At 40.3% G+C, this 26,229-nt stretch overlaps 1 protein-coding gene across 4 annotated transcripts in view; it reads left to right on the forward strand.

The window, feature by feature from the left end:
• Nucleotides 1-26,229, forward strand: part of FRAS1 (Fraser extracellular matrix complex subunit 1) — a 453,697-nt gene that overhangs the window by 207,307 nt on the left and 220,161 nt on the right. For all 4 annotated transcript variants that reach the window (XM_031664538.1, XM_031664536.1, XM_031664537.1 and 1 more), the window contains exons 15-18: nt 4,235-4,378; nt 11,724-11,864; nt 13,500-13,640; nt 15,275-15,451. In XM_031664538.1, coding sequence (XP_031520398.1) covers nt 4,235-4,378; nt 11,724-11,864; nt 13,500-13,640; nt 15,275-15,451 — 603 coding nt within the window. The remainder of the gene's footprint in view (nt 1-4,234; nt 4,379-11,723; nt 11,865-13,499; nt 13,641-15,274; nt 15,452-26,229) is intronic.

Here is a 26,229-nt window from a genome sequence, read left to right on the forward strand (position 1 = left end):
TTCCTCTAGGGTGACCTCTTATTTTTTATAATAACCCAAATATAATAAAAGCCACATGTAAGAGATAATCTGTGGTAGCATATGTTCAGTGTTAGAAATTAGAAATCAATTGCAAACACAGTGGGATTTTCGCTAAATCAGTAGATGATTGCCACACAGGGGAAAATGGGTAACTATATGAGAAGATGGGTATGTTAATTTGTTCCTCTCTCTCTCTATATATATATACACTAATCCTCTTTATATATATATTTTAAGGTATACAACATGATATTATAAAGTGTGTATATATATTTAAGGTATATAGCATATTATAAGGTGCATATATATACACCTTATATTTATATAAAATATAAGGTGTATATATATACTTAGCCTTATAAAATATAAGGTGTATTAAACATAAATATATATTATTAAATATATAAGGTACATATTTAAGGTATACAATGTGATATTATACAGTGTATATATACACACACTTTTTTATAATGATGTATATATAAATATATACACACACCTTATAATATCACATTGTATACCTTAAATATATACCTTATATATATAAGTATATGTATAAATTATATATACACCTTATAATATCATGTTGTATACCTTAAATATACACAATACAATTTATTTTAAAGAAACCACAGTGGAAGTATATCATTATAAGAAATGACAGCTCAGCATATTCCTTTGTTGAAATAAAAATTCCTTCTGCTGTTGTGTCTGGCCATGGAACATGTCTTTTATGTAATATGTAAAAAAACAGCAGGACCACTGTCATGTTCGGTACTCTATATAGATGCAGCATTAGTATTTATCATCATAAGCAGATTTAGACTTCAGCGTTTATTAAGTACATATTACAGCTTCAAGTTTCTCTTAAGTTATATCTTAAGACTACGACCTTGTGGTGAGTTGCTTCCATGTAGAAGGTAACTAAAAGGATGAATCCCCCATAACCAATTTTAAAAATCTGCTGTACATTCATTTAGCCTACACTTAATGAGTACTGACTAGGTGCCAGGCATCATTCTGGATACTGGGGGTTTATGATGACTAAAACGTGGTCCCCATTTGGGAGGGTATTGAATTCCATCAAAGATTGAATTCCATTGAGATTGATTCATAACTGAGTAAGTTAATACAGTAGGATAAATATAATAAGAGAGGCATATGCAACACATTGCAGGAACATAGAGAAAGGTTATTAGACAAGTTTAGCAAAGCTTCACAGAAGCAGTGACAACTTAGGAAATATAAACGGGAAATTAAATATAAACAGGATTTTAGGAGCTAAGGAAGGAGCTGGAGACACTGTGGGCTGGGCAAATCCTGTGTGGGGCATCCAGAACTCACAGGTGGGCACATGGCACACGTAGGGTGCTCTGCTTCATAGAATTGGTGTGCGTGGGGAGATAGTGGATGATGGAACTGGAAAGTTAAGGAGAGCTCAGTTTGTGGGGGGCCTGAATGCCATCCCTAAGTCTGTTGATTGAGGCCATCCTGCTCATTCTTGGGTCTCTGTCCTGATTGGTAACACCAAGGGTATAATAAAAATATCTAACAAGCAGTATGGCACAGATGCACATCAGAGAGAAGGAGGGGGACCCCCAGACCTTCTCCTGTGTCAGACCTTTTGTTTGTGGAGCATGATGTCGGGTGGAGATTCCGGGGATGAAGCTCAGGGTGACAGCCATTTATCAACCAGTTTGAAAGTATTTTACTATTTTAACAACCAGTATAACTGCATGTCTGTGCTGCTCTTCAACCAGTCGCTGAAGAGAGCTAGGGAGCTATGCTTTCATTTCTTATCTCCTCTGCACCTCTGGACAAAGATGATTTCATCCCCTGCAGATGTCTTGAGTTACTTTCTTTTCTTCCCACTGCCAGAATGAACTCCCTAAAAAGCAGAAGTGATCATTCCACTGCCCTGATTAAAACTTTCCATGGCACAAAGTCCAAGGTCCGTACCCTAGCCCATCTGAACTTGGAAGTCTGACCCCTGTTGTCTTTTTAGCCTCACTTTCCATGCATCATTTCCTTGGCACTTATGCCCAGTGCAGTTGGTGCAATGTCACCAGTGCACCTAGGCAACAGAGTGTTCTAAGTGTTCCTGCAGCAGACCTCAGATAACGTGGCTTACCTGTGGCCAGCTGGGAACATGCCTTACCCACATCCTTGTGTGCTTCTATTGGATGTTGATGTATCAACTTGGCATAACTTTTTAGAAATGAGAGCAGATTTTCGGTTTATTTGTTTTGGTAATGACTTTAGATCAACTCCAGAGTGAGTGAGGCAAAGGCATGAACAGTCATTGACTCTTCAGATGATGACTACAGTCTGTAATGAAAGGGTCGTAGAATACCTGAATGCCAGGCAGATTTCATGTGTGTTAAGGGTAGAATTTGTTAGTGAGATCTTTGCATCCACATCTTTAACTATAATTTAGTACCAAGTAAATTATAACTAAAACTTAACCTAAGCTTAAGGATAAGTTTATCCTTAAACTTATCCTGCATATGGACAGTATTCTCATGTAACATTTATAAAATATACATAAGGAGTTAAATTTAAATGAAGTTACTCAAGAGACATTTGTAAAGCACAAGCAGTGTGCTTGGTACAGAGTTAACAAAACAGAAATAGGCCCTGCCGTCATGGAGCTTACGGTCTCACAAGGGAACCAGATGATGAATAAGGAAACTTTCCTTTGTCTCCGCTTCCCACCCCACTAGTCCAAGTCCTCTCTCACCTGGGTCATGCAGTAGACTCCATGCTGGTCTCCTGCTTGCTAGCAGGTCCTTATACCCTCTCTACATGGCAGCCAGAGAGTGGTTTGAAACATCTCAATCAGATCTTCTGTCTGTCTTGTGTGAGCTCATTTATGACTTCACATGGGAATTAGGATAAAAGTCCTAATTTCTTTCCTTGGTCTCCAAGGTCAAGTTTGACCAGGCCTCTGCCTATGGCTGCAGCCATGGATCATGCCATGGCCCCCCACTGTGCCTCACCAACTCCAGCCATAGGGTTAGCCCTCAGTTTCCCCAAACACACGTGCTCCTTCCCTCCTCGAGAGTTGCTCGTGATGGTCCGACTCCCTGTGGCTGACTGCCTCTCATCCTTTTGATCTACAGTTGGTCCCCACCACCCCCACCACTGTTACTCTTTATTGCAGAGCCCTTTCTAGCAGTTAATGCAATTCGTAATCATCCCTACCGTTTTTGGGGAGAAAAAGTATCTGAAATTAGGACTTGCTTGTGCAATTTAGAACTGAGAAGAGAGAGTTGGATCTTGAGGTTTGCAAGGCAGATATCCTTCCTTCTGCCTCCAAAGGGATGCCTACTTGAATTACTAAGGTAGGGTTACAAAGCTGCTTGCAAGCAGCAAGACATTCATTCTACCTACCAATTTTGGTAAGAATCAATGCCTCTGCAAACTAGGTGGTGCTCCATGGTGAAGGAAACATTTTAAGAATTAGGATGTTAGGGGTTAGCCATACAGTTAGCCAAACTGGAAAAAATTCAGTTATTCAGAATAGGTCCTTCTGCAGAAGTGCTAAGGTGAAGAGTGAGCTTGAAGAGTAATCAAAAAAAATCAAATGCTGAAAGGGAGAACATTTTAAAATCTTAAAGGAGCAAGTTATAGTAAGAAATTGAAGGTATAAGAGAAAAGCAAGCTTTGTGAGTTCTTAAGACACATGTTTAGGACAGATAATACTGGGGGGAAAGAGCTAGAAAGGCAAAGTACAATAGATGTCAAGTAGGACTGGGTCCTCAGAAAGTTGGATCTGGGACTAGAGTCCAAGGTATCCCTCCTCAGCTGATTCTGATGGTGCTGCAGTTGGGAGGTGGTGATCCTGTGGATACTCCGTGGTGTGATTACAAAAGGCAAGGGGGTGGAGGACCATATGATTTCGTTAACCAGTCCATCTTTCTCTAGACAGTCATGATTTCCTTCTCTGTAAATCCCATTTCTCAAAAGCCTCTGATTTCCTCTTCTGAATCGCTTAGCAGTACTTCACTGAAGTTGTACTTCTGGCCAATAGAAAGAGTTCCTTGGAGAAGCGGGTGTCGTGTTTGTCCTGAGGTGTGAATATGTCAATAGCAGTTTAGGAACTAAGGAACAAACTGACATCCTCCTTGTGAATTCTAAAACATTTAAAAGAAAAACGATGACCAGTCCTTTCTGCTGTAGGCTACTCACTGATTTTGCTGTTTGTCTGCAGTCTGCCATGAGTCCTGTGCAGGTTGCTGGGGCCCAGCGGAGAAGCACTGCTTGGCCTGCAGAGATCCCCTCCACGTGCTGAGAGATGGCCACTGTGATAGCAGCTGTGGAAAAGGCTTCTACAACAGGCGGGGCACCTGTAGCGGTGAGTGCTGGGTTGTGTTGCCGACGTATCCTTTCCTTTTTCTCTTTCAGCATCCCTTGTTGTATTCAAATCATAGCACACCAATGTTTCTTTTACTCAACATATATGTGAATAGCTGCTGAGATTAATCTTTGATTTAGATGTGTATAAAACATTTTTCACCGGTGGGATTTCTCTTAATTACCCTACCAGTCTGCTAGTGTTGGGGTGCTCATTCTAGCCTTGTCCTGCAGATGAAGATAGTGAGGCTCAGGTGGCCTGCTCAAGACCCACAGCTGGAGGGAAAGGAGCTGGGCTCCCACCCAGGCTTTCCTTTCCCCAAATCCCAAAGTCTCTATCAACACCAGACTGCCTTCCAAATGTACGTGGGGACAAAGAGACTCTTAGGCCAGTGGAGGGTAGACCCACCTTTGGTGTTGGTGCCACTGACTTAAAGCTGAGCAGTTAGTATCCATTCTACCTTAACACCCATGGCTATAGCAACGAGAGTTAACCCAGCTTAGTGCTTCCTTGAACCAGGCACAGTTCCAAGTGCTTTATAAACATTAACCCACTGAGAGGCAGGAAAGTCAGGAGGAAAAGCATGACTTTCGGCACGTTAGTCAATCTCTCTGCATGTCAATTCCCACTTGTGAAACGGGGATATTAGTAGCACCTGTGGAAGACACAATAACGGGCTCCCAATGATGCCCTTGTCCTAACCGGTAGAACTGTGGTGTGTTCCCCTGAATGGCAGAGAGGACTCTGTAGGTGTGATTAAGTTAAGGATCTTGCCGTGAGGATATTATCCTGGATGATCTGGGTGAGCCCCCGTATAATCAATCACAAGAGTCCTTATATGAGGGAGGCAATAGAGACGAGTCAGAAAAGTAGGGTCGAGGATGGGACCAGAGGTTGGAGTGATAGAGTGAAGTAAGGAAAATGCCATGAACATGCAGGTGACTTTTAGAATCCGGGAAAAGGCAAGGAAACAGATTCCATCCCTAGAGCATCCAGGCAAGGAACAGATTCCACCCCTAAAGCTTCCAAAAGGAACCTTGATTCTAGGACTTTTAAACTCTAGAACTGTAAGATGGCAAATTTGTGTTGTTTTAAGCCAAAGAGTTTATGGTAATATGGTAATTTGCTACAGTAGCCATAGAAAATGAATATACCCCCTATTCAGAAAGCTGTTGAGAGGATCGAGTTAAGACATGCAAGCACTTAGCATAGTGCCTGGTACATAGTAAGCGTTCTATCAGTGTTTGGTGTTTAATCCTCACAATTTCATGAGGTAGATATAACCATTCTCATTTTCCAGATAGGAAACTGAGAGGGTAAGAAACTTGCTTAAGGTCACACAGCTAATAAGGGGCAGAGTTGGGATTCAAGCTTAGATATTCTGGCTCTGGGTCTTAACTGCCTAGGAACCACTCTGTTGCTCATTATAATGTGGTATTTCCTTATGCACTTCTGCCTGTGTTTTTTTAAGTTTTCCTTTTCGTTATCCTTTCCCCTTTTCCACCTCTGCACCTTCTTCTGTGTCTTCTGTCAGTCTTTAGATGAACTGGCTACCCCTGTGGGCACTGCCAGGTCTGCAGGCATCCTGACAGTAAATGAAAGGTTTAAATTGAGTTTACTTTGATGGTCATACCTATACAGAGGCCAAGAGGACTTTTTTTTTCCATAACTAAGTCCACCAAATCAACAAAAATGTGTGGCTCATAAAACTTTCTTGAGTTATTGTCCTCATTTTGTTCACTGAGCAGGGCAACAGCAAAAATGAGATGATTTTAGGGACTTGACAAATCCACTTGTCTTAGAGAAGAGAGATAGCCCTTGGCAGCTGCTTACGTAAAGCTGTGCAGGGATCCATCAGTATTGCCAGGGTGAAAAATCTCACCTGGTATCGATGAGTCACAGGTGGCTTTTATGTGGATTCAGGAGAGAACAAGGAAAGAAAGGCCAGGCTGCCATTAGCCTGAGCATGTTAATCTTTTTCTACCAGCATCACTTTCCTGCTCAATTAAGCCAGATGTATTCTCTAAAGGTCGACAGATGTCAAATTTGCACTAATCCAAGGGCCTAAAGGCATTTACCCTTTAAGTCCCCTGGGATGCTGGTTACTGTGACTGATGGAGGAACAGTGACACTGACCTGCCACTGAGACTCTACATTATCTGGATTGAGAAGGCAACTTTTGCTGGAGAAGCGGTGTATTTAAAAAGAGGAATAGTTAATGTGAGCCTTGAGGCTGTGAGAGGTGGGAATCTGCTTTATCTGTACACATTTTGAGAAGCATCTGAAAGAAACTTCCAGGCAGGAGGATGGATCATAGCTGACATTAGTCAACCAATGAATCAATGGATCTGCAAGTAATTACTAAACACATGTCATGTGCTTAGCCTGATGCAAGAGTTTGTGATGCTACTGGTGTTGACCAACAGGCCTTTTAATACACAAAACTGGAGCTTACACTTTTTATAAAATTGTTACCATTCTCCAAGTTTGTATCAAAATGACTTCAGAAATGTTCACAGAAATATTTCTAAAACAACAGTGAACTAACTCACTGATTGGTATCGGAATGTTAATTAAGACGTCGGATGCTGATAATGCTGACTTATTTCCATTTCAGATTAGTGCTATTCAAGATAAAAACTGGCTGATGTGAGTTCAATAATTTATAACCTACCAGCCCATATCTGTAGAAATCTCAAAGTCAAGTGCTTAGAAAAAACCAGCATAGCCTGTTATGAAGGGTGGTATGCCCTGGCTGAAAGATCTTACAGTAACCAGGTTCACCTGTGGTATGTGTATTGTGTTCTACAAATATTAGATATAAAGGGTGGTACAATTCAAAGGAGGAAACCTCCTCATTCTTTTATCTTTTAAGTGTTTATGCCATTATGAAGGACTTTTCTGACTGTAGCTAACATAATAAATCAAAGCATAATAAATCAGAGGTTTCTGTTAGTCATTCCCTCTCTTTCTTTCCTTTCTCTTTCTTCCCTCCTTTTTTCTTTCTCCCTTTTCTTTTTTTTAATCTTCATTTCTCTTTTGCACCCACGCAACCATTTTTTAAAATATTGTTATTTTTATGAGCTTATCTAACTGGGTATTTTTATTTTGAGTGCATGTGTATTTAATTTTCTTAAGTGAGATGTTACAAACTGCGTGCTGTTTCCTTCTTTTCTCACTCAGGAGTACATTTTTTAGATGCACTATGTTGTTCTCTCCCCTAGCCCTTCACTTCTCACTGCTGTGTAGCGCTCCCTGGTGTGCCCCCCTCATACTACCCATCCATGCTTCCAGTGATGGACTCCCTCCTTTCTCTCCATCTGCATCACTAGAGAGCACCAGGGAACAGCCTCAAATGTGTTCCTTTGTAAAGCTCTAGAGGGAGTTTCCTGAGATTTATATCCAGAAGCAGAATGACTGGTTTTTTGACTCTGCATATTCTTCATTTGACCAAGTAGTGCCGGGTTACTTGCCAGAATGGCTGTGCAATCTACATTCCCAAGCATGAGGGTTCACTCATCTCCACATCCTTGCCGCCACTTGGCATTATCAAGATTCTGATTTTTTCTGATCAAGAGTATAAAGAGTCAACCCATTAAATTTGCCTATTTCTGATGATTAATGGGTTTGAGCATATCTTCAACTCCTGTTGGTCTTGAAGTTTCCTGTTCTATAAATTACTTTTTAAATGTGCTTTTCTCATTGTTCTATTGGCCTTGCCTCCTTTTATGGAGTTCATTTTATGGAGTTTCCTTGTATGTTATAGATAGATAGTAGCCTTTTTTCAGTTTTAAATATGCAAATTTTCTCACTCTGTTGTTTTTTAACTTTGAATATAATGCCTTTGTTAAACAATAATCTTTAATTCATTATTTTTTGCTTTAAGGCTTTTCTTTTGAAATTTTAATAAGACCTCTGCTAAGGTTCAAAAGTAAATTATTCTGTATTTTCTTCTATTAATTTGATGTTTTATCTTAACTTAGGTTGTCTATATATATATATATATGGCTTTAAGTAAGGGTCCCATTTGATTTTTTTCCATTTCACGATCCAGTTTTCCCAACATTATTTAGTCATTCAGTCTGGACTTCCTTATTTCTCTTTATTGTATATTAAATTTCCGTATATACAAAGTTCTGTCTGAGCTATAAGATATGGAAATTTCTAACTTTCCATAGTCTAAATTTCTGTTCTTATACCACTATTAAACTATTTCGTTCATTAATTTCTATGGCTTTGTAGTATGTCTCAATATCTGATTGGGAAAATTTCCTTTCTTTTCAAAGTTGACTTAGCTATTCATAAACTTTAGAGTACATTTACTGAATTCTTAAGAAAATTCAGCTGGGGCTGGGTGTGATTGCTCACACCTGTAATCCCAGCACTTTGAAAGGCCAAGGCGAGAGGATCTCTTGAGCTCAGGAGTTTGAGACCAGGCTGGGCAACATAGTGAGACCTCATCTCTACCAAAAATTAAAAAAACAATTAGCCAGTTGTGGCAGTGTGTGCATGTAGTCCTAGCTCCTCTGGAGGCTGAGGCAGGAGAATCACTTGAGCCTGGGAGACTGAAGCTTCTGCGAGCCATGATCATGCTGCTGCACTCCAGCTTGGGTAACAGAGTGAGACCCTGTCTCAAAAAAAGAAAGAAAGAAAGAAAACTCAAGTGGAATTTTTATTGATATTACATTGAAGTTATAGATTAGTTTGGGGAGAAATTACATCTTCCTAATAGTTTTATTTAGATTTACAAATTTCCCTCTAGGCATAACTTTAGGTGTATCTTAAAATGTTTGATATGCAATGCTTTTATTGTTGGTCAATTCTAATTTCTAAATATTGCTGCAATTTTTCCTTTCTGGGGAATTGCATTTAGCTTTCAGATTACTCACTGCTGTTGAGATGTCAGTTCTAGAATTAGAAACCTCAGGAGCTTTGTGGCATGTGGGAGGGAAGAACACTTTTCAGATTAATTTTCATTTCTTCCAGTCCTGAGTTGAGGGGTGATTTTCTTTTTCCTTGATATTAAGACCATTGCCATAGCCCATTCTCTTACTCTACACATTTGCCTGTGGACAGATGCTGAATTTTTCAGGATGCGAGATGGGACATTTGGCCCCATCATTTAGCATCTTTTTTCTTATGTTCTCAAAATATTTTTCAGGAGGTTAGCAGGGTGTAGATGGATTAAGGGAACAGACAGAATAAATTTCAGCAGTTCTCTATTTTTGAAACATTGATTCTCTGTAGCAGGAAGGTTCGCTTTGTTTATTTTTAAAGACATTAGCCAACCAGCATAGAAAAGATTGAGTCACAGACTTGCCTGTGACTGCACTCTCCCTCACCTCCTTCCACCCTTCTTAAGGAGGCCTTTCTCTGCTCTGTTCAAAGCCAGTCTCTCAACTGCACTTTTGCATATGTACCCCCCTTTTCTCCTAGATATTCTTTCACCAATCATTCAAACTCTTCTCTTTTAAAAATCCTTTCCAGGATCTATATTTGCCTTGAATTTTTATAATATAAGAAAGACAAAATAACCTTTTCCCCTTTCAATTATTTGTTTCCCTCTCCCCTTCCGTTCTCAGCCTGGGTCCCTCAAAGGAACAGTTTATAATCATGGCCTTCACTTTCATTTGGTCTAATGACTCCACTGAAATGTGTGGCACAGGACACCCACAGCCTGGTTCTAAGTGTAGTAAAACTTTTCAGATGTTATTTGTCCTCTCTGCACCTGTCATGACTTTCTTTTGCAAACCTTTTTTCTCCTTTGGTTTCTCAGTCACCATGCTCTTTTTTCTCTTCCTTATCTTTGGATCATTTCTTCTTGGTCAGCTGTACTAGTTTTTTTTTTTCTTCTTCTTCTTCTTTTCTTAAGTGCTGATGCTACCCAGGTCCTTGCCTACTTCTGTCTTATCCTGCATAGTTTTCCTGAATCATTCAACTAATTTTTAGTTTCAACAATTGCTTGTATATGATGACCCCACACCTCTCCCCCGAGCTCCAGAGCTGTAAGTCACATTGCTCCCTGGATTGTGCATGTTCAAAACTGAGCTCATGGCACTCCCCCCCACCTATTCTCCTTCCCGTACTCTGTGAGTGACATCACTTGTCCCCCAAGACAGACCCCTGGAAGCCATGTGAGATGGTTTTTTCTTCACTGCTCTCAAATCTCTCACGACCTCCACAGTTCTAATTCAACCCTTACTCATCTTGCTCCATGCTCATTGCCATGGTCTTCCAGCAGGGCTTCTAACCTCTTCACCCTCCAAACTGAGGCCAAAATGATCTTTCTTAGACACAAATACAGCCATGTTTCTACTGTGTTTAGAACTGCAGGGGTTCAAACTCATTGCCTTTCTTAGGATGAAAATCGAGACAACAGAGTCAGGCCATAGGTTTCTATAATCTGGCCTTCCCACTTTTCCAGCCAAATGAAACGGCTGTTTTCCTGGGCAGCCTAGTCTCCTCCCAGTTTCTGAGACTCAGCTTACTTCGTGGCCTCAGCCTGGAGTACATTCCCATCAGCCTGACGTGGTCCCATTGCTTCCTAAGACAATACTCAAGGGTCACGCCTCTATGAATGCTTTCTTGACTTTTCTACCTCTTACCCCCACCCTCACATTTTTTTTTTTAATTTTCATTGCGCCTATATAGATTGATCTGAGTGATATTTTAGATATTTCCAATATTGTCTATTTCTTTTCCTGTATTAGACTACTAAGCTACTTAAAGTGAAAACTTAGTTGATTTGGTTTTTGTGTTTCTACCCCCTGGCATAAGACCTGACACAGACCTTAACAGGTGTTTTAGGGGGTAAACAAATAAGTGAATGAGATCCTGAAAGACCGTGTGAAGTTCAGCAATTTTAACATAATTTTAGTAGCGTGACCTTGCTTAGTAGAATCTTGACTTTCTAAATTCTCTCTCCAAGTAGCGTAGAATAAAGGATAAAATATTTGGTCCATATTTATGCTAAAAAAATTTATTATTTATCTGAAATTCAAATTTTATGGAGCATCTGGTATTTTTATTTGATAAACCTGGCAACCTCACCTCTAAGGCCATTTTAACTTCGAACCTCGTATTAAGTTGGTTACACTGGTGGGTGTGCCTGAGAGTCTTTGCTATGCTTAGTTCAATGAATAATTCTTCAATTCTCTTTCAACTGTGAAAACAAAAAGCACAGAGTCCAATGAAATGTTGGAATCAAGGAAACAGAATTCTGCTGAGTAGCCAGAAAATGAGATGATGATATTGATACCCATTGTGGATATTGTAAAGAATAGACTTCACTGCTTCTTTTGCTCACTATTGCCTTTCTCTGATGGGTTTTTTTGCCTCCCCTTAGCTTGTGACCAATCCTGTGAGACTTGTGGGCCCAGTAGCCCCAGGTGTCTTACCTGTACTGAAAAGACAGTGCTGCATGATGGGAAATGCATGTCTGAATGCCCTGGCGGGTACTATGCTGATGCCATTGGCAGGTGCAAAGGTAAGAGATGGGTCACCACCATCATCTTCAAAAAGTATTGAGTACATGTTTGACTATACTTGGTGCTATATGCTGCTCATTTGGGAACTTGAGTGTATGATGGGAAAGCATTACTTTAAAAGGGGTAGCTTTTTCATTATGTGTATTTGGTATGAGAGTGGGAGATATGGGTGGATGCTGGGGGACTAGAGTGCTTTCATGAAGGACTTATGTATATTAGTCATCATTAGAGTTCATTTGGTCCTTTTGAAAAGCCCAAGACATCTTTAACATACAGTCCTTGTTTACTTGTAAACCATCACTAACTTAGGTTGCAGATGTAACAGAATCATTTCTTATATGACATGTATGATGTAGGTCATGTATTGACAACTACAACATACCACAAAAATAAAATTAAAAAGTTAAACCAAATTTGATAGCTAGTAAAGCTAAAGTCTGTATCTATTGAAAACTTGTTTTTGTGTGCTGCTTATACATTGTTTCTTTCAGACTTATATAGCCTAAACTATGAAACATACCCATTTGAGACTTTATAAATTTCAACCTTATATATATACCTGACTTGTGTCTTTCCTCACAGATAACTCTGAGAACTTCTTGTTGCCTGGAACATCTTGATCTGCTCTCCTCTCTGAAACATATGCCCACTTCCTCATATCTACCTACCGTCTTATAGTGTAGGGTGTTTAGACCCGTCTCAACATCTCTCCTTAGCAGCCTCCCCTTTGCCTGCCAACACCTTTACTCACCCAGTGTTCGCCACCTTTCCTCTGTGTCCTACCCCACGTTCTCATCCCATCTCTACCCACCACCCCCAGCTCCTGACCATGGTCCTGCAGAGCCTTCTTCCCATATCTCACTCCTGACCCCAGCCCTGCTAGAGGCTCAGCCAGGCCATGCCACCAGCAGCTGTCCCTTAGAGTCAGAGATGTCCCTGTTAACACCAGGGCCAAAGCAGGGGACATGTATTCCTAACATTGTCATATGTTGTGGTCAGAGTCATTACTGTAATTGTTACTTAAAATCCTAGAATGTTAAAGCTGGTAGTATCTTAAATGATCATTTTGTCCAACCTTTCACTGTGCTCATACCAAGAAAACTAGGCCAGGAGAGACCCAGGCTTGACTGAGGGCATTGATGAATTGGTGGAGACACTGGTCAAAATGCCAGTGCTTCCAACACTCCAACCCACAGCCTTTCCGCTCTAACCCATTTAGGCAGTGTGAGGTTTAGGTCCAGACGGACCTAGGGCTAAATCTCAGCCCTGCTATGAATAAATCCTGTAATCGTAGGTAAATTTTTTAACTTCAGTCTCCTCATCTATAAAATGTAGTTAGTAATAACTACCTCATAATGTTGTTAGGAAAATTAAAAGTGACAATGTGTAGAAAGTGCTTAATACAAACACTAAATAAAGGGTAGCTAATAAGCAATATGTAGAGCATGGCTAAATGGTGGGTAAAGGGCCATGTGGGCAGTTCTGACAGTGTAACCACCTCCCAACACATTTTCCCCTTGGTTTGGTGTGACATCCAGAGGGACTAAGAGTCCCAGGCTTGCGAAGCCCAGTCAGGAAGTGGGCGCTTTATTCACCCCGTCCCATGGTGTTCTCCCTCTCACTTTCTTCCTCAGTTTGTCATAACTCGTGTGCCAGCTGCTCTGGGCCCACAGCCTCTCACTGTACAGCCTGCAGCCCCCCCAAGGCTCTGCGTCAAGGCCACTGTCTGCCCCACTGTGGAGAGGGCTTCTACTCTGACTACGGGGTCTGCAAAGGTATTGTTGGTGTCACCATCATTCTTGAGAGGCTATCCCACAAGAACATAGATTTACTTCTTTCAATAATATAACTTTCCAGTGTAACTTTTCTTCTAGTGTATCTTTTATGGCTATCCATACATTATAAACATTTTTCATTACAATAGTTTTGCGAAGGGTTGATCTGAAAAAAATTCATTTGAAAATTTGTGAAGACACTCAAAGGGTTATGATTTTTATTTTCTGGCTGTTTTTAGGGGGAATGTTATTTTCTTTCCTGTACATTAAAACAAAATAGAACTCTTGCCTCCTTTCTCTACTCTCCTACCTTTGCTAATGTTTTTCTTAGACTTCATTTTGTTTTTCCCTGAAGAATTTCTTTTTGGTAATGATATTACTGAGCAAACTGAGAGTCACTAGCGATGCCTCTGGGCTGAGTGAAATGGCAAAATCTTTTTTTTTTTTTTTGAGACGGAGTCTTGCTCTGTCGCCCAGGCTGGAGTGCAGTGGCCGGATCTCAGCTCACTGCAAGCTCCGCCTCCCGGGTTCGCGCCATTCTCCTGCCTCAGCCTCCCGAGTAGCTGGGACTACAGGCGCCCGCCACCTCGCCCGGCTAGTTTTTTGTATTTTTTAGTAGAGACGGGGTTTCACCGTGTTAGCCAGGATGGTCTCGATCTCCTGACCTCGTGATCCGCCCGTCTCGGCCTCCCAAAGTGCTGGGATTACAGGCTTGAGCCACCGCGCCCGGCAGCAAAATCTTAAATAGCTGTTTGCCATAAAGGCTTTGGGCTCCTTGGGAGGGCGATATCATTTAAGCATTTTGAAACTAGAATATTGGGAACAAACACTTTAAGTGAAATCAATGTATATTTATTTGTACATCATAATTAAGCGAAATCACTGTATATTTATTTGTACATCGGGATCCTTAGAACAGAGTTTGAGAATAGTTACAAGAAGAACGTATTTGAAGTAGGAAAGCTGCAACAACTGTTTTGGAAGAGAAAATTGAGAGAATCTTTTAAAGAACAGGAGAGTTAATTGTATTCAAATATGGGCACCAGATAGTTTGACTACCTTATTTGGCTTTGCTTTTCACCAGTAGCCAGGGTAAGCAAAACACGGTGATGGATCATTGGTGCTCAAAGGGGCCTCTTTCTTGTCTAGAAGAGCAGCCTTAACCCAGATAAATTCTAAGAGGAATTTATTGCCTGGACCCCTATCTAGTGGATGATGGATGACTCATAGGTAATAACACAACCACTATTTTTGCAAAAGATACAGTAATGGCTTCCATATGAATGGTTCTAAAAAGCTACAATAAAAACCAAAGGTGTAATGTTAAATCGTCATTTAGTGAGTGTGTTTCTCTGGAGAACCAAGCCAATATTGTCCAGTTTTCTGGTTTTGTTTGTTTGTTGTCTAGCCCGACAGCCCTTATGGGACCTGGGAGATGTGACTGGTTAACACCACCCCTCACTGTTCCTTTCACAAACATTATTATCACTCTGTGCTTTATATAGAACATTAGAAAAATAATACGCTGAAACGCTGCGTTTGGTGAACTTTTCTAAGTGGGTTTGATTTAATGAAAGATTTGCAACATACGTTTGATCCTTGTATTATTTTCTGCCTTTTATTTCCATTTGCAGCCTGTCACTTCTCCTGCCTGGCTTGTATGGGTCCTGCACCCTCTCACTGTACTGGGTGTAAGAAGCCAGAGGAAGGACTGCAAGTGGAGCAGCTGTCTGGGGCGGGCATCCCCTCTGGCGAGTGTCTAGCCCAGTGTAGAGCCCATTTTTACTTGGAGAGCACTGGCATATGTGAAGGTAAGCATGATTTGAGAAAGTGTTAGGTAGCCTCTGGGCTTACCTCTTGAGAGATCCTGTAAGGTGGGACCAAAGCCAAGAAGAAGATCTATGTTTCATGTTAGAGTGGTTCCAAGATGCTTGTGAATAAAGCAGGAGACCAACGTGCAAAAGAGTAGCCCCCACCAATAGCCTCCCTCCCTTTGTGAACCATAGATGATCTTAAAGAGCTAATCCCTTTGACTCTACCTTTTCCAAAGTTCCATTCGCGGAAGTCTCAGACAGAAATTCTTTCAGGGACCACTATGTGTAGTTACAAAAGACTCAGAGCTCATCGTAGAACTTCATTTATTATTTCTTCTAATTTGCTACTCTGAATATGAATTGGTCCCTTCAGGGCAAAATCTGGACTTCTGTCAAAATTTAGAAGTGATTTCTGCTGTTTGCCTTGACATAGCATCTATAGAGAATTGATGACATCCTGAATAATTTGACTCAATAGCCAGGCCATCTATGAGGAGATGAAAGGGAAGGGTATAGTTTCCTTTCTGTTCCCACAAGTAGCTGCCTTGCTGTTGGGTGAATAGTTTGACTCTAAAGCTACCTAAAAAAAAATCATTAATTTATATTTTTCATTGTAAACATATGTTCATTAAAAATTTTATAATCTACACACTACCTAAACCCAATTGCCTTTTCCATTTTGTTATGACATCTGAGTCTTTTTTCATATTCATAGCTTTGCGTGTTTATCTTTGTAATGTAACAATAATAAGCATGCTGCAAATTCAGTTTTGTATCCTACAAGTCTGCTCACTGAAGTGGCCTCCATTTCAATATACCCTCACAGGGAAATGTGGGTTTCAAGACTAGGTTAAAAATTTTCAGACAAAAGGTGTCATATGGCACAGTTGCAAGGATGCAGAATTAAAATGCAGAGACCCGGGACCAGACATTTAACCTCTCTGAGTGTTTGTATTCACAGCGTTAGAATAGGCTGACTTGTAGCCTTTTTGCTAGGCTCAAAGACGGTGAGGAGTGTCGAAGTTGCTGGTAAATTGTGAAGCCCTCCTGCTCCGTAGGTGCGAACCTCCCTCCAAATACTCAGGTGTCCTGGAACATCATGGGGAATCCCCTGCTCCCTGGGAGGCTTCAGACTCCAGGGGATTTTCATGGTGCCCAGAAATTGAGGGGACGGTCGCTACTCTCCAGACATCCTGGTTTCTACCATGTATGCATTGCCCAACCTCTCTGTGGCCATTTAAACTCCTGTGGCTGTTTTTATAACCACTTGTGGAATATGGGCATCTTTGTTGCTGCCGAGTCCCAGTGCCATCCCAAGGCACACGCCACACAGCCTTCTCCTGTGGTCTGGTTACTTCCAGGTGCCAAAGTGGAGGGTGATGTGGCTTTTTCCTTAGGGACCCCACAGACTCCGGTGGGAGGGGAGGTGCTGGGGAGCAAGGGGCGGAAAAAAGTATTTTTCTCCTCTGTTTAATTGCTTCTCCGTTATCTTCAGTGGGTTTAGGTTTGCCAGACAAGCTTCCTCCAGCCATTTCTGCTTTCTGGCAAAACCCATATCCCCTAAAGAAGATAATTATAGTGCCTAGCCCTGCTTGATATGAGGAAAGTACAAGGATAAAACAGAAACAGAAAGCATAACTTCTCTCTCCCTCCCAATCTCCCACATTGTTGCAGAAGTGATCTGTGATTTGATGGAATGTGTGAAACTAGTCTGCATAGCTTTACACAACCTTGAACTGTGCACCCCGAGGTTTTTAGTGGAAACCACAGGGGAATTAGACCTCCAGGAACACCAGTGTTTCCAAGAATTCAGAGAGATGCTAAGTGAGACCCCTGGCTTTTGTGGCACACAGGTTGAAGGCAGAGAAGCTAGAAAAGCCCACAGGAAATTCCTCACTGTAGCCTGATGATTCTGGTTTTCCCTTTGGTACAATGCTCCCGTGAAAAATCAAAGTGACATCTTCCTAGACCACTCAGTGCAGTTAGGTCCTTCTTACAATTTTGAGCACCACATTAAACATTCAAAAATGGGGAATTTGGAGTGAGTTCAGAAATAGTTAGAATTGTAAATAATTAAAAATTAGACTGACCAGGGTTTTTTAGCCCAGAAAATAATATGACCATTTATTCAATACCCACCATGAGTCAGGCACTGTGAGAAGTACCTTACTGGTGTTGCTTACTTAGTCTCAATGCCAACCTTATGGGATCAGTAGGACAACTATTGTGTAGGAGCGGAAACTGAGGCTTGAGGAAGTTGAGGTTGTGATGTGCTCAAAGTCATGTAGCCAGGACAGAGTAGAATCCAGTGGGAACCGAAATCTGGTATCCAGTATCCGTGCTATAAACCGTCACACTACTGTATTCCAGTGGCTAAAGAGTTCATATGACCAACTGTTCAAGGTGGTACAGCTCCTAGTCTCCTTTCCATACAGGGAGAGAAGCACAGCATACTAATGCTTCAGGATTAGAGCATCTTACATTTAAGAAAACATCCTTGACAAAGGGAAGTTTTCTGGGAAGCCCTTTATACAGGCACCTTTAAAAAGATTAGAATCTGACTGGGCGCGGTGGCTCACACCTGTAATCCCAGCATTTTGGGAGGCCAAGGCAGGTGGATCACCTTGAACTCTGGAGTTCAAGACCAGCGTGGCCAACATGGTGAAACCCCATCTCTACTAAAAATAAAAAAAATTAGCTGGGCGTGGTGGCATGTGCCTATAATCCCAGCTACTCGGGAGGCTGAGGCAGGAGAACTGCTTGAACCCAGGGGGCAGAGATTGCAGTGAGCCGAGATCACGCCATTGCGTTCCAGCCTGGGCAACAAGAACAAAAGTTGGTCTGAAAAAAAAAAAAAGGTTAGAATCTAATTCTGCTGGAATGGTTTAATTGTGGTCCCATGTGAAAGGACTGAATTGACCTCTTGAGTCCCTTGTAGCCCTGTGACTTTATGCTCATTAACATAATATTATTAGGTATCCTACATATAGCTGTCTACTCACGTTTATTAGCAAATCCCTGTGCAATCTCCACTAGGTAGGTTGTTGTACTCAATTTACAAGTGATGAGAATGTGGCAGAAAGAGGTTAATTGAGTTGCCTAAGATTCCATTGGGAAACTGAGCACAACTACCAATTGTTTCCATCCTTACCTGAGTGCTACGTGTGCTGATTGATGTATTTCCTGTCACTCATCCGGTATCTCTGGAAACCTTTCTGCCTTCCCATAATCTGTTCCATTTTCAATTCTGCTGAAGTGTTGTCTATGAATCAGGCCTGGGAGTTCTATGAGATTGCATTGGGCTCTTCTTCCCACATCGTCCCAGAAATATCCTTACCTCTCTACAGAATATTAAAAAGGTTCGATGGGCGTGTGTGTACATGTGTACGTATGAGTGTGTGCACACATACGCACTACTGAGGGTTTCTTTTACAGCACCTTTAGTTTCAAGTGCTTCTGTAAGGAAGAGAAAAACAACTGTTTTCTGGAACTCTCCTTCTTCCTTTGAAACTACAGCACAGAGTGATTAGAATATTACTGCAGCTAATTAAAGGGAGAGATAGATTCGTTATAGGAAGAAGCAATTTACTTAGACACTGAAGTGGTGTCAGAAGTTACCATAAAAGTTTTTACTTTGAGCCACACAACAAACCCTAGTGCAGGATGAAGAAACAATACTACAGATACTTGACTAAAATCTGAGTCTGCAATGAGAGGACAAAAAATATTTAAAATTAACAGTGATCAAAAAGAACACTACTTATTGGAAGCTGGAGGACAGTCTGTCTTTATTCATTCCTCCTGCAAATGTTCGTTGAGTGTCTCCTGGGTGCCAGGCATTTCTAGGCACTGCGAATATACTGTCAAATGGGTCACATGAAAATTCCTTTTCTCATGGAACTTGTATTTTAGTGAGAGAAACAGATAATAAATAAATAATGAATGAATGAATAACAGTAGCAGCAACAAAACCCATGGATGCTCGTCTGTGCCCAGAAGCCCCCAGCAAGGTAATGGAGGGGAGAGGAATGGGCTGATGTGACTAGAAAGCAGAAGAGCTCTGGGAATATGGGGATGGCCACTTGTATGTATTTGTCCTGTGCTTTGGCTCATCAAAAAAAATGAACTGGGTGCTTCAGAAGGCAGAACTTTGACTTCATGTTTCTTTTTCACAAGGCCTCTATGTTTCCAATGTGTGGCTAGAATTGCTGGCACAAAAGAGAGTTTGTTGCTAATTGTAAAAGATTGGAGACATTTTCAATAATCAATCCAAATTGTGCACATTTATTAACTATTACTACTGAGTATTAGCTAAAAGAAGAATTGTAGTAATTGTAGTAATTTCATCAAGTCGATCTCATGAGTTTAGCTGAATGTTCGCTAGCACTGACAGATTCAAGTGACTTCATTAAAAAGCAAACCCAAACCCAAGAAATACACATCAGCCCCTTGCAAAAAAAAAAAAAAAAAAAAAACAACTAAACAAATTACAACAAATTAATAAAAACCTGTGTCATCCAAAACAACATCAGAAAAACATTTTTTACTTTTTTATCAGTCTTCCTTCACTGATTCCCATGCCTCTGTGAGTGTGAATCTAGATGAGGGCAGGGGGAGGTGTTGCTCTGCTGCACAACCCCAGGGGTGCTATTCTCATAGCTACCTTTGTGCCTGGCTCCTCCTGGAGTCACTAGTGACAACCGGTGTGGCAGTACATGGCAGCCCAGGGATGGACAGACAGAGCAAAGGATCTAGAGCTCTATGTCTCTTGGAGGCCTCTGCTACTGATGTTCCTTGGATCTGTTTAAATTGCTCAGCTCAGCCTCTGATTCTCCTTCCACTTTGTTTGAAGGATTTCTTTTTTCTTTTAAAAGGTTTAATTATTTTGAAGACTTAGCTTTTATTTGAGGTCTCTCTAGAACAGAATTTCTCATAGGACTCTCTTGGGAATCTTGTTAAAATGTAGATTGAGATTCAGTAGGGTGGGAGTGAGATCTGAGTTGCTGCGTTTATAACATGCACCTCGGTGAGGCTGTTGCTGCTGATCCCTGGACCACAGTTTGGAGAAGCAAAGCTTCTAATCAAAGAAGCAGCAGCTTATCACTTCAGCACTGGTATGCCTCTTTCTCTCTTCAACAGTTAGTAAGACATCCCCATTTTTGATTTTTCTCATTCCATGTATTATACATATTATAGAAACTTTAAAAAATATAGATAAGGGGGAAAAAAGAGAAAAAGAATACCTATTACTATATTTGGTTTAGCAAATAAAAATGCAGGCTTTAGCAAGTTTTAAAAAATGAATAATTTTTATAGTATAAGCATATCTCTAATATTGCATAAGATATTCTAAAATATGATTTATCATTTATCTGAAATTCATATTTAATTGAGTGTCTTGTGTTTATCTGTCAACACTACCTATAACCCTTTCATTTTGAGATTACTACTTTTAATCTTATGGCATAAATTCGGCCAGTTGTTTATATAACACACACACATGAACACACATACATGTGGATATATATCCCCTTATAGTTTAGAAAGTCCTCACAACCAATAATTTTGTTGAAAATCTTGAAAGTTTGCATATATCTACTCCTGCTTTATAGATGAAAAAAGTGATGCTTAGGAGGAACCAAATAAAGAATGATTTAGCAATGAGGGATCCTGGGTTCTAATACAGGACATAGTTGCCCAGAACGTATTTACTTACTTTCTTTTTATTAAGCTCAGATTCCTTTTTTTTTTTTTTTTTTTTTTTGCATGTCACACTAGAGCTTTACAATTTAATTTCAGGCCAGGCCATCCAATTAATAATGAGCTAAGTCGCCATTACACAATTTGGCAGTGGTGACTGGGACTGAATATGAACATGGTCAGGTCGATTAGATTAGCCATGTAATTGCCCCAATTCCGTGGCAAATTAATAATGGAGTCTTTCAATTTCCACACAGTTCAGCATGAGGATTAAAGATGATATAATTTTGAAGAAATTACAAGCTTTTACTTTAAAAATGAACTCTGTACAACAATAACGGGTTTTACTTACACATTGTCTAATTTGTTATCTCAGAAGAAACATGGTGTTTTAAAAAAGAATGCAGAGGTAATAAACATCCCAACAATCCCTGCCTTTTCATTGTACTTAGATTGGTGATGGAGCTTTGGTCAGGGATTTATCAGGGGAATTTCAGCAACTAAATGTTTCTAGCCTCCTAGGGCTGGGTCTTACTGCACAGAGCAAAATGGCACAAAATTGCTAAAGGTTTAGTATCAGGTTTTTAAAAAAATAATTCACCAGTTTCTTTGGTCAATTAATTAACTTGGTTTAGGTGAATGGGAAGAAATAAAGCATGCTCTGTGTATTTTGATCATTTAGTTGTTGCTACGACTCACCAAAGGCCTCAAGGCAAAGAGTTTTAATTAAAGAAATACGTGGGCAGGAGTCTGCCTGCACAGCTTAAGAGTATGTTACCGTTTATGAAGTTGGAATTCTCTTCCATTAATTGGATTAAGCATATGGAATCTATATTAAGCAATGCCTTTTAACGTAGTCCCTAGAGTGCTGACATGCGCTATACAAATAGGTGCCTTCTGGTAACGTTCAGCCTCTTCACTTTCCCCTTCTTGCTTTTATAGCATGGGTGTGCCAGGCTTTGGGGAGAGAAAGATGAAAAAGCTACAGACCATGCCTGAAGGAAAGCATGATCAAGTAGGAGAGACTGACATCTAAGCAAGTAATTAAAACAGCATGACACATGCCGTAATAGCAGCAGCCACAAGGGACTGAAATAGCACAAAGTAGATGGGCTCTGTCTAGGAGAGAAGGTAGTGAGGAAAGATTTGTAGAGGGAAAACTTTCCATGATTAAGCCTTTGAGGGATTAATGGGAGTTCACCAGGTAAAAAAGGTAAGAAAGGGCATTCTAGGCCAAGAAAACAGTAAGTGCAAAGGCGTATTTGGAGAAGTACAATGTGTTTGGTGTTCTTGTAGTATAGAGTCCAGAGAGGAGAATTGTGCAGAATGACGCTGAGATGCAGGGTGTGTGTGGGACGTTACATGAAGTGCTTTATGTGCTGTGCTAAGGAGTTTAGAGTTCACATTGTTGGTATGGGTAAACTATTAAAATATTTTAAGTAGGGAAATAATTTGGTCAATTCACATTTTATAAAGATCTATCCAGTGGATGTGTGGCGAGTAAATAGGCAGAAGCAGTGTAGGGCCGGTTAGGAAGCTGCTGCACTAACCCAGGTCATGAATGATGTTGAAGGTCCATATTAAGGGGTGGAGGGAAGGTGGGATAGATTTGATAGAGATTTAGGAAGTAAAATCAACAGAGCTTGAATGGGTTGTGGCGATAGAAAAGTAAAAGTGTAGGATAACTGCAAGGTTTCAGCATGAGTAACTTGGTGAATGGTGGAGCTACCAAGTGAGATAGGGAATACAAAAGAAATAGCAGGTAGGGGAGTAGGATGTGGGGTTGGGGATGGATAGTGAGTAAAGTTTTGGACCGATGTCCACAATTTACATTAAGTGGATATGGGATGAGCTTAGAAGTAGATGCAGAGTAGTATTTTGGAAGTGAGGAATATAAGATACTTTTGAAACACCAAGAAAAGATATCTCCTAGGTAGTAGATTTATGTGATCAGAGTTCAGGATAAAGGTCAAAGCTGTACACATAAATTTAGGACTTACTAGCATGGAGGTCATCATTAAATCTATGGGAAAGTTTGCCCAAGAGTAAGAAAAGGAAGGGTAAAGGGTGGAATTGGGAGAAACTTCAATATTTATGAGGTGGTTAGAGAAAGAGGCTGAAAGAAATTTTCAAATACAGCAGAACTAGATAAGTATGATGCCAATGCTTCCATCCATCTATCCACCCCAGCACACACACCTACCTGGCCACCCATTTAGTCATCAGAAATACATTTATTGAGAATTTATGACATGACAGGGACAAGGGACTGTGATAGGCACTGCAGGGATCATAGAGATGAAAAAGACATGATTTTTACTCTTAAAGAGTTTCTAATCTAGTCAGAATAAGAGATTGGGGATGTTAAATCGTGTTCATTTAAAAAAGAAAACAAAAAAAGACTGAGCACAGTGGCTGACACCTACAATCCTAGTGGTTTGGGAAGCTGAGGTAGGAGGATTGCTGGAGGTCTGAAGTTTGAGGCTTCAGAAAACTATGATCATGCTGCTGAACTCCAGCCTGGGTGACAGAGCAAAACTCTTTCACCAAGAAAAAACGACAAACAAAAAGTAATGAGAAGAAGGAAACGGAGGGTGAGGGTAAGGGGGAGATCAATTTTGATTAAGTTTACTTATTTCAGTTTTTAGCTCTTATCACAGTACTCCTATTGTGAGTCTAGAGGATTTTGATATCTACATCATATTTTGAGAGAAGCACCCCTCAAAATTTGTGTTTGACATGAAAAGCCAGGAAAGTTTGTATGATATGAAAGTAGGGACACGTTATCACTTTTTTTGTATCATTAAAAAAGGAAAACAGTAGTATCGGTTGTTTGAAATATACATGGAAAATAGAATGAATAAAAAATGATATGTTTAATTATTTTAGGTACAGTGTTTGCTGAGGTCAGGTTGACTGGACTTTATAGTCACCTAAGGACACTTTTCAGTGCGTAAGCAGCTCACTTATACTTTTTCAGAAATATATGTACTTAGCCATTAACTGGAAAGCCAGTCTCTAAAAATGTAGTATTGCATGGAGGAATTATTCATAGAACTTCTTTCAGATATCTCCCATATATGCTCTGTAATGGGTTCAGTCTTCCTTGAAGGATGTTAGACTTCAGACAGAACTCCTGCTATGAAATCAGCTTCCATAGAATGATTAAGCCTCATATAAGTCACTGAAATAGTGTCGATATTTCCAAAACCAGCACGGAATTGAAGTTTCATGACTTTTTTTTTTTAAAGGATGCAGATGTTAATGTCTGTACTTGCAGAAACAGAGCATTATAGAGAAAAAAAAATACTTTAAGAGGATCATCATCCAGTATATTCCAGCATATTCCTTTCCCTCTGTACCCACAGCAACTAACTAGTTCATTATCTAGTTAGTTCTTAAACATTTCCAATGAAGTCTTCTGAAGACTGTCGTGGCAACGTTCATTGGAGCTTATTTCTAAAATCTAGTGGATGCACAGGGACTTTCTTCTGGACTTCTTGGCCTACCAGCCTTTCAACTTGTTTGTCCTCTTTACCTTCCCATTGTATATAATCGAAAAATAACCTTTATACACATTGAGTAAGACTATTTCATTCATTTTGTGACCAAGTGAAATGAAATGTTTGTACTCATAATGCATTAATTAATCTTTCTCCAATTTTCAATTCCACAGTGATACACTTTGATTTCCTATTGATTAAAGACGTATAACAGGAAGAGCTAGGGATTTTAGCAATCTTGTAAAGTCTGATATAAACCTAATGATATCATCAGACATATATTTAGGTGTGCAAAAATGTGTTGCTTCAAGATGCTTCCCCCATATTATCCTGCAAAGCTTTGTGTTAACAATATTATTTAGCTGTGTTTTAAAGTATTGCCACCTCACTTTCCTTTACATACTGTTTCACTTTGTGTTAAACATGTCTTAAATAAGGCACTAATGTATATCCTTCTTTTATAATAATATTTTCTTAAACATCAGTTTATTCATTATTTTAAGAGGAGTCTGAAAATACTTGGGAAAAAATTCCTAGCTGTGACTTATGCTAATAGGGTTGTTTCATAATCTTAAAAAATAAAATTGAATTTGAGAAAAAGAACATTAACTAAAAATATGGATCTCTAGATTCTGTTTATCATATAGTAAAAAATACTCTTGAATAAAACTCTGTAGTATATCCAGGGACGGTGATCAAAATATTTATTAACCTGTAAGGCATGGGCACTGCCCAGTGAGAATGGCATTGACCTGAGTTCAGGAGCAGAGTCCTGGGAGTCTCCTGGTATGGGTATTAGCCTGTAGGTGCCAGGCTATGAGTGGGGCAGGGTGCTAGGGGTGGGGTCAAGGCTGCAGCAGAGCACTGGAAGGCTTAGGGTAACAGCCATATACCAACCTGCATGGAAGTAGTTCAATACTTTAACCACCAGTACTGATGAACCAGGATGTCCTAGCTGAACGTTAGCTCCATATATATATTAAAGATTCTATGTTACATTTTATTAGGGGTTGGTGGCAATGGAGATCTCAGTGGTGTAAAATCACTTCTGGTCCTTCCAAGCTGAGGCACAGTGAATGTACTCAGAGGGTGTCTCTGTAGTCTGGTGGATCTTGTCCATTGGGCAGAAGATGGCCTGAAATGCATGGGATTATCTGCATGAAGAACCAGGTCTTTGTCTTACTCATCATTGTATCCCCAGTACTTGAAGTTACTTGAGGCTCAGTGACAAATGAATGATTGGAGATAAATGGCTGGTTGTTTTAACACGTAGTTTTTATTATTCCGGTGTGGTGAGGCCAGAAGATCAGGAGACTGTTGCCATTGAAAAGTTTGTTACTCACAGCTCCAAAGAGGAAGGGGCACCCCATGGCATAAAGGGCCACAAGGGGGAGCACCAGGGTCAGTCAGGAGGCAGAGGTGATGGGGGAAACATGGGCAAGAGACTTTAGCGCCAGTAGAAAGGGATGGGTGAGGTAGGGTAAGCAGGCTTAGGATTGGCTAGTTGGGATAATTACAGTGGTCTGTGAGGTATAGAGACTGTCTCTAGTTGTCTAGTACCTGACCCCAAGG

This window comes from Papio anubis, chromosome 3 (assembly GCF_008728515.1).
Source record: "Papio anubis isolate 15944 chromosome 3, Panubis1.0, whole genome shotgun sequence".
NCBI lineage: Eukaryota > Metazoa > Chordata > Mammalia > Primates > Cercopithecidae > Papio > Papio anubis.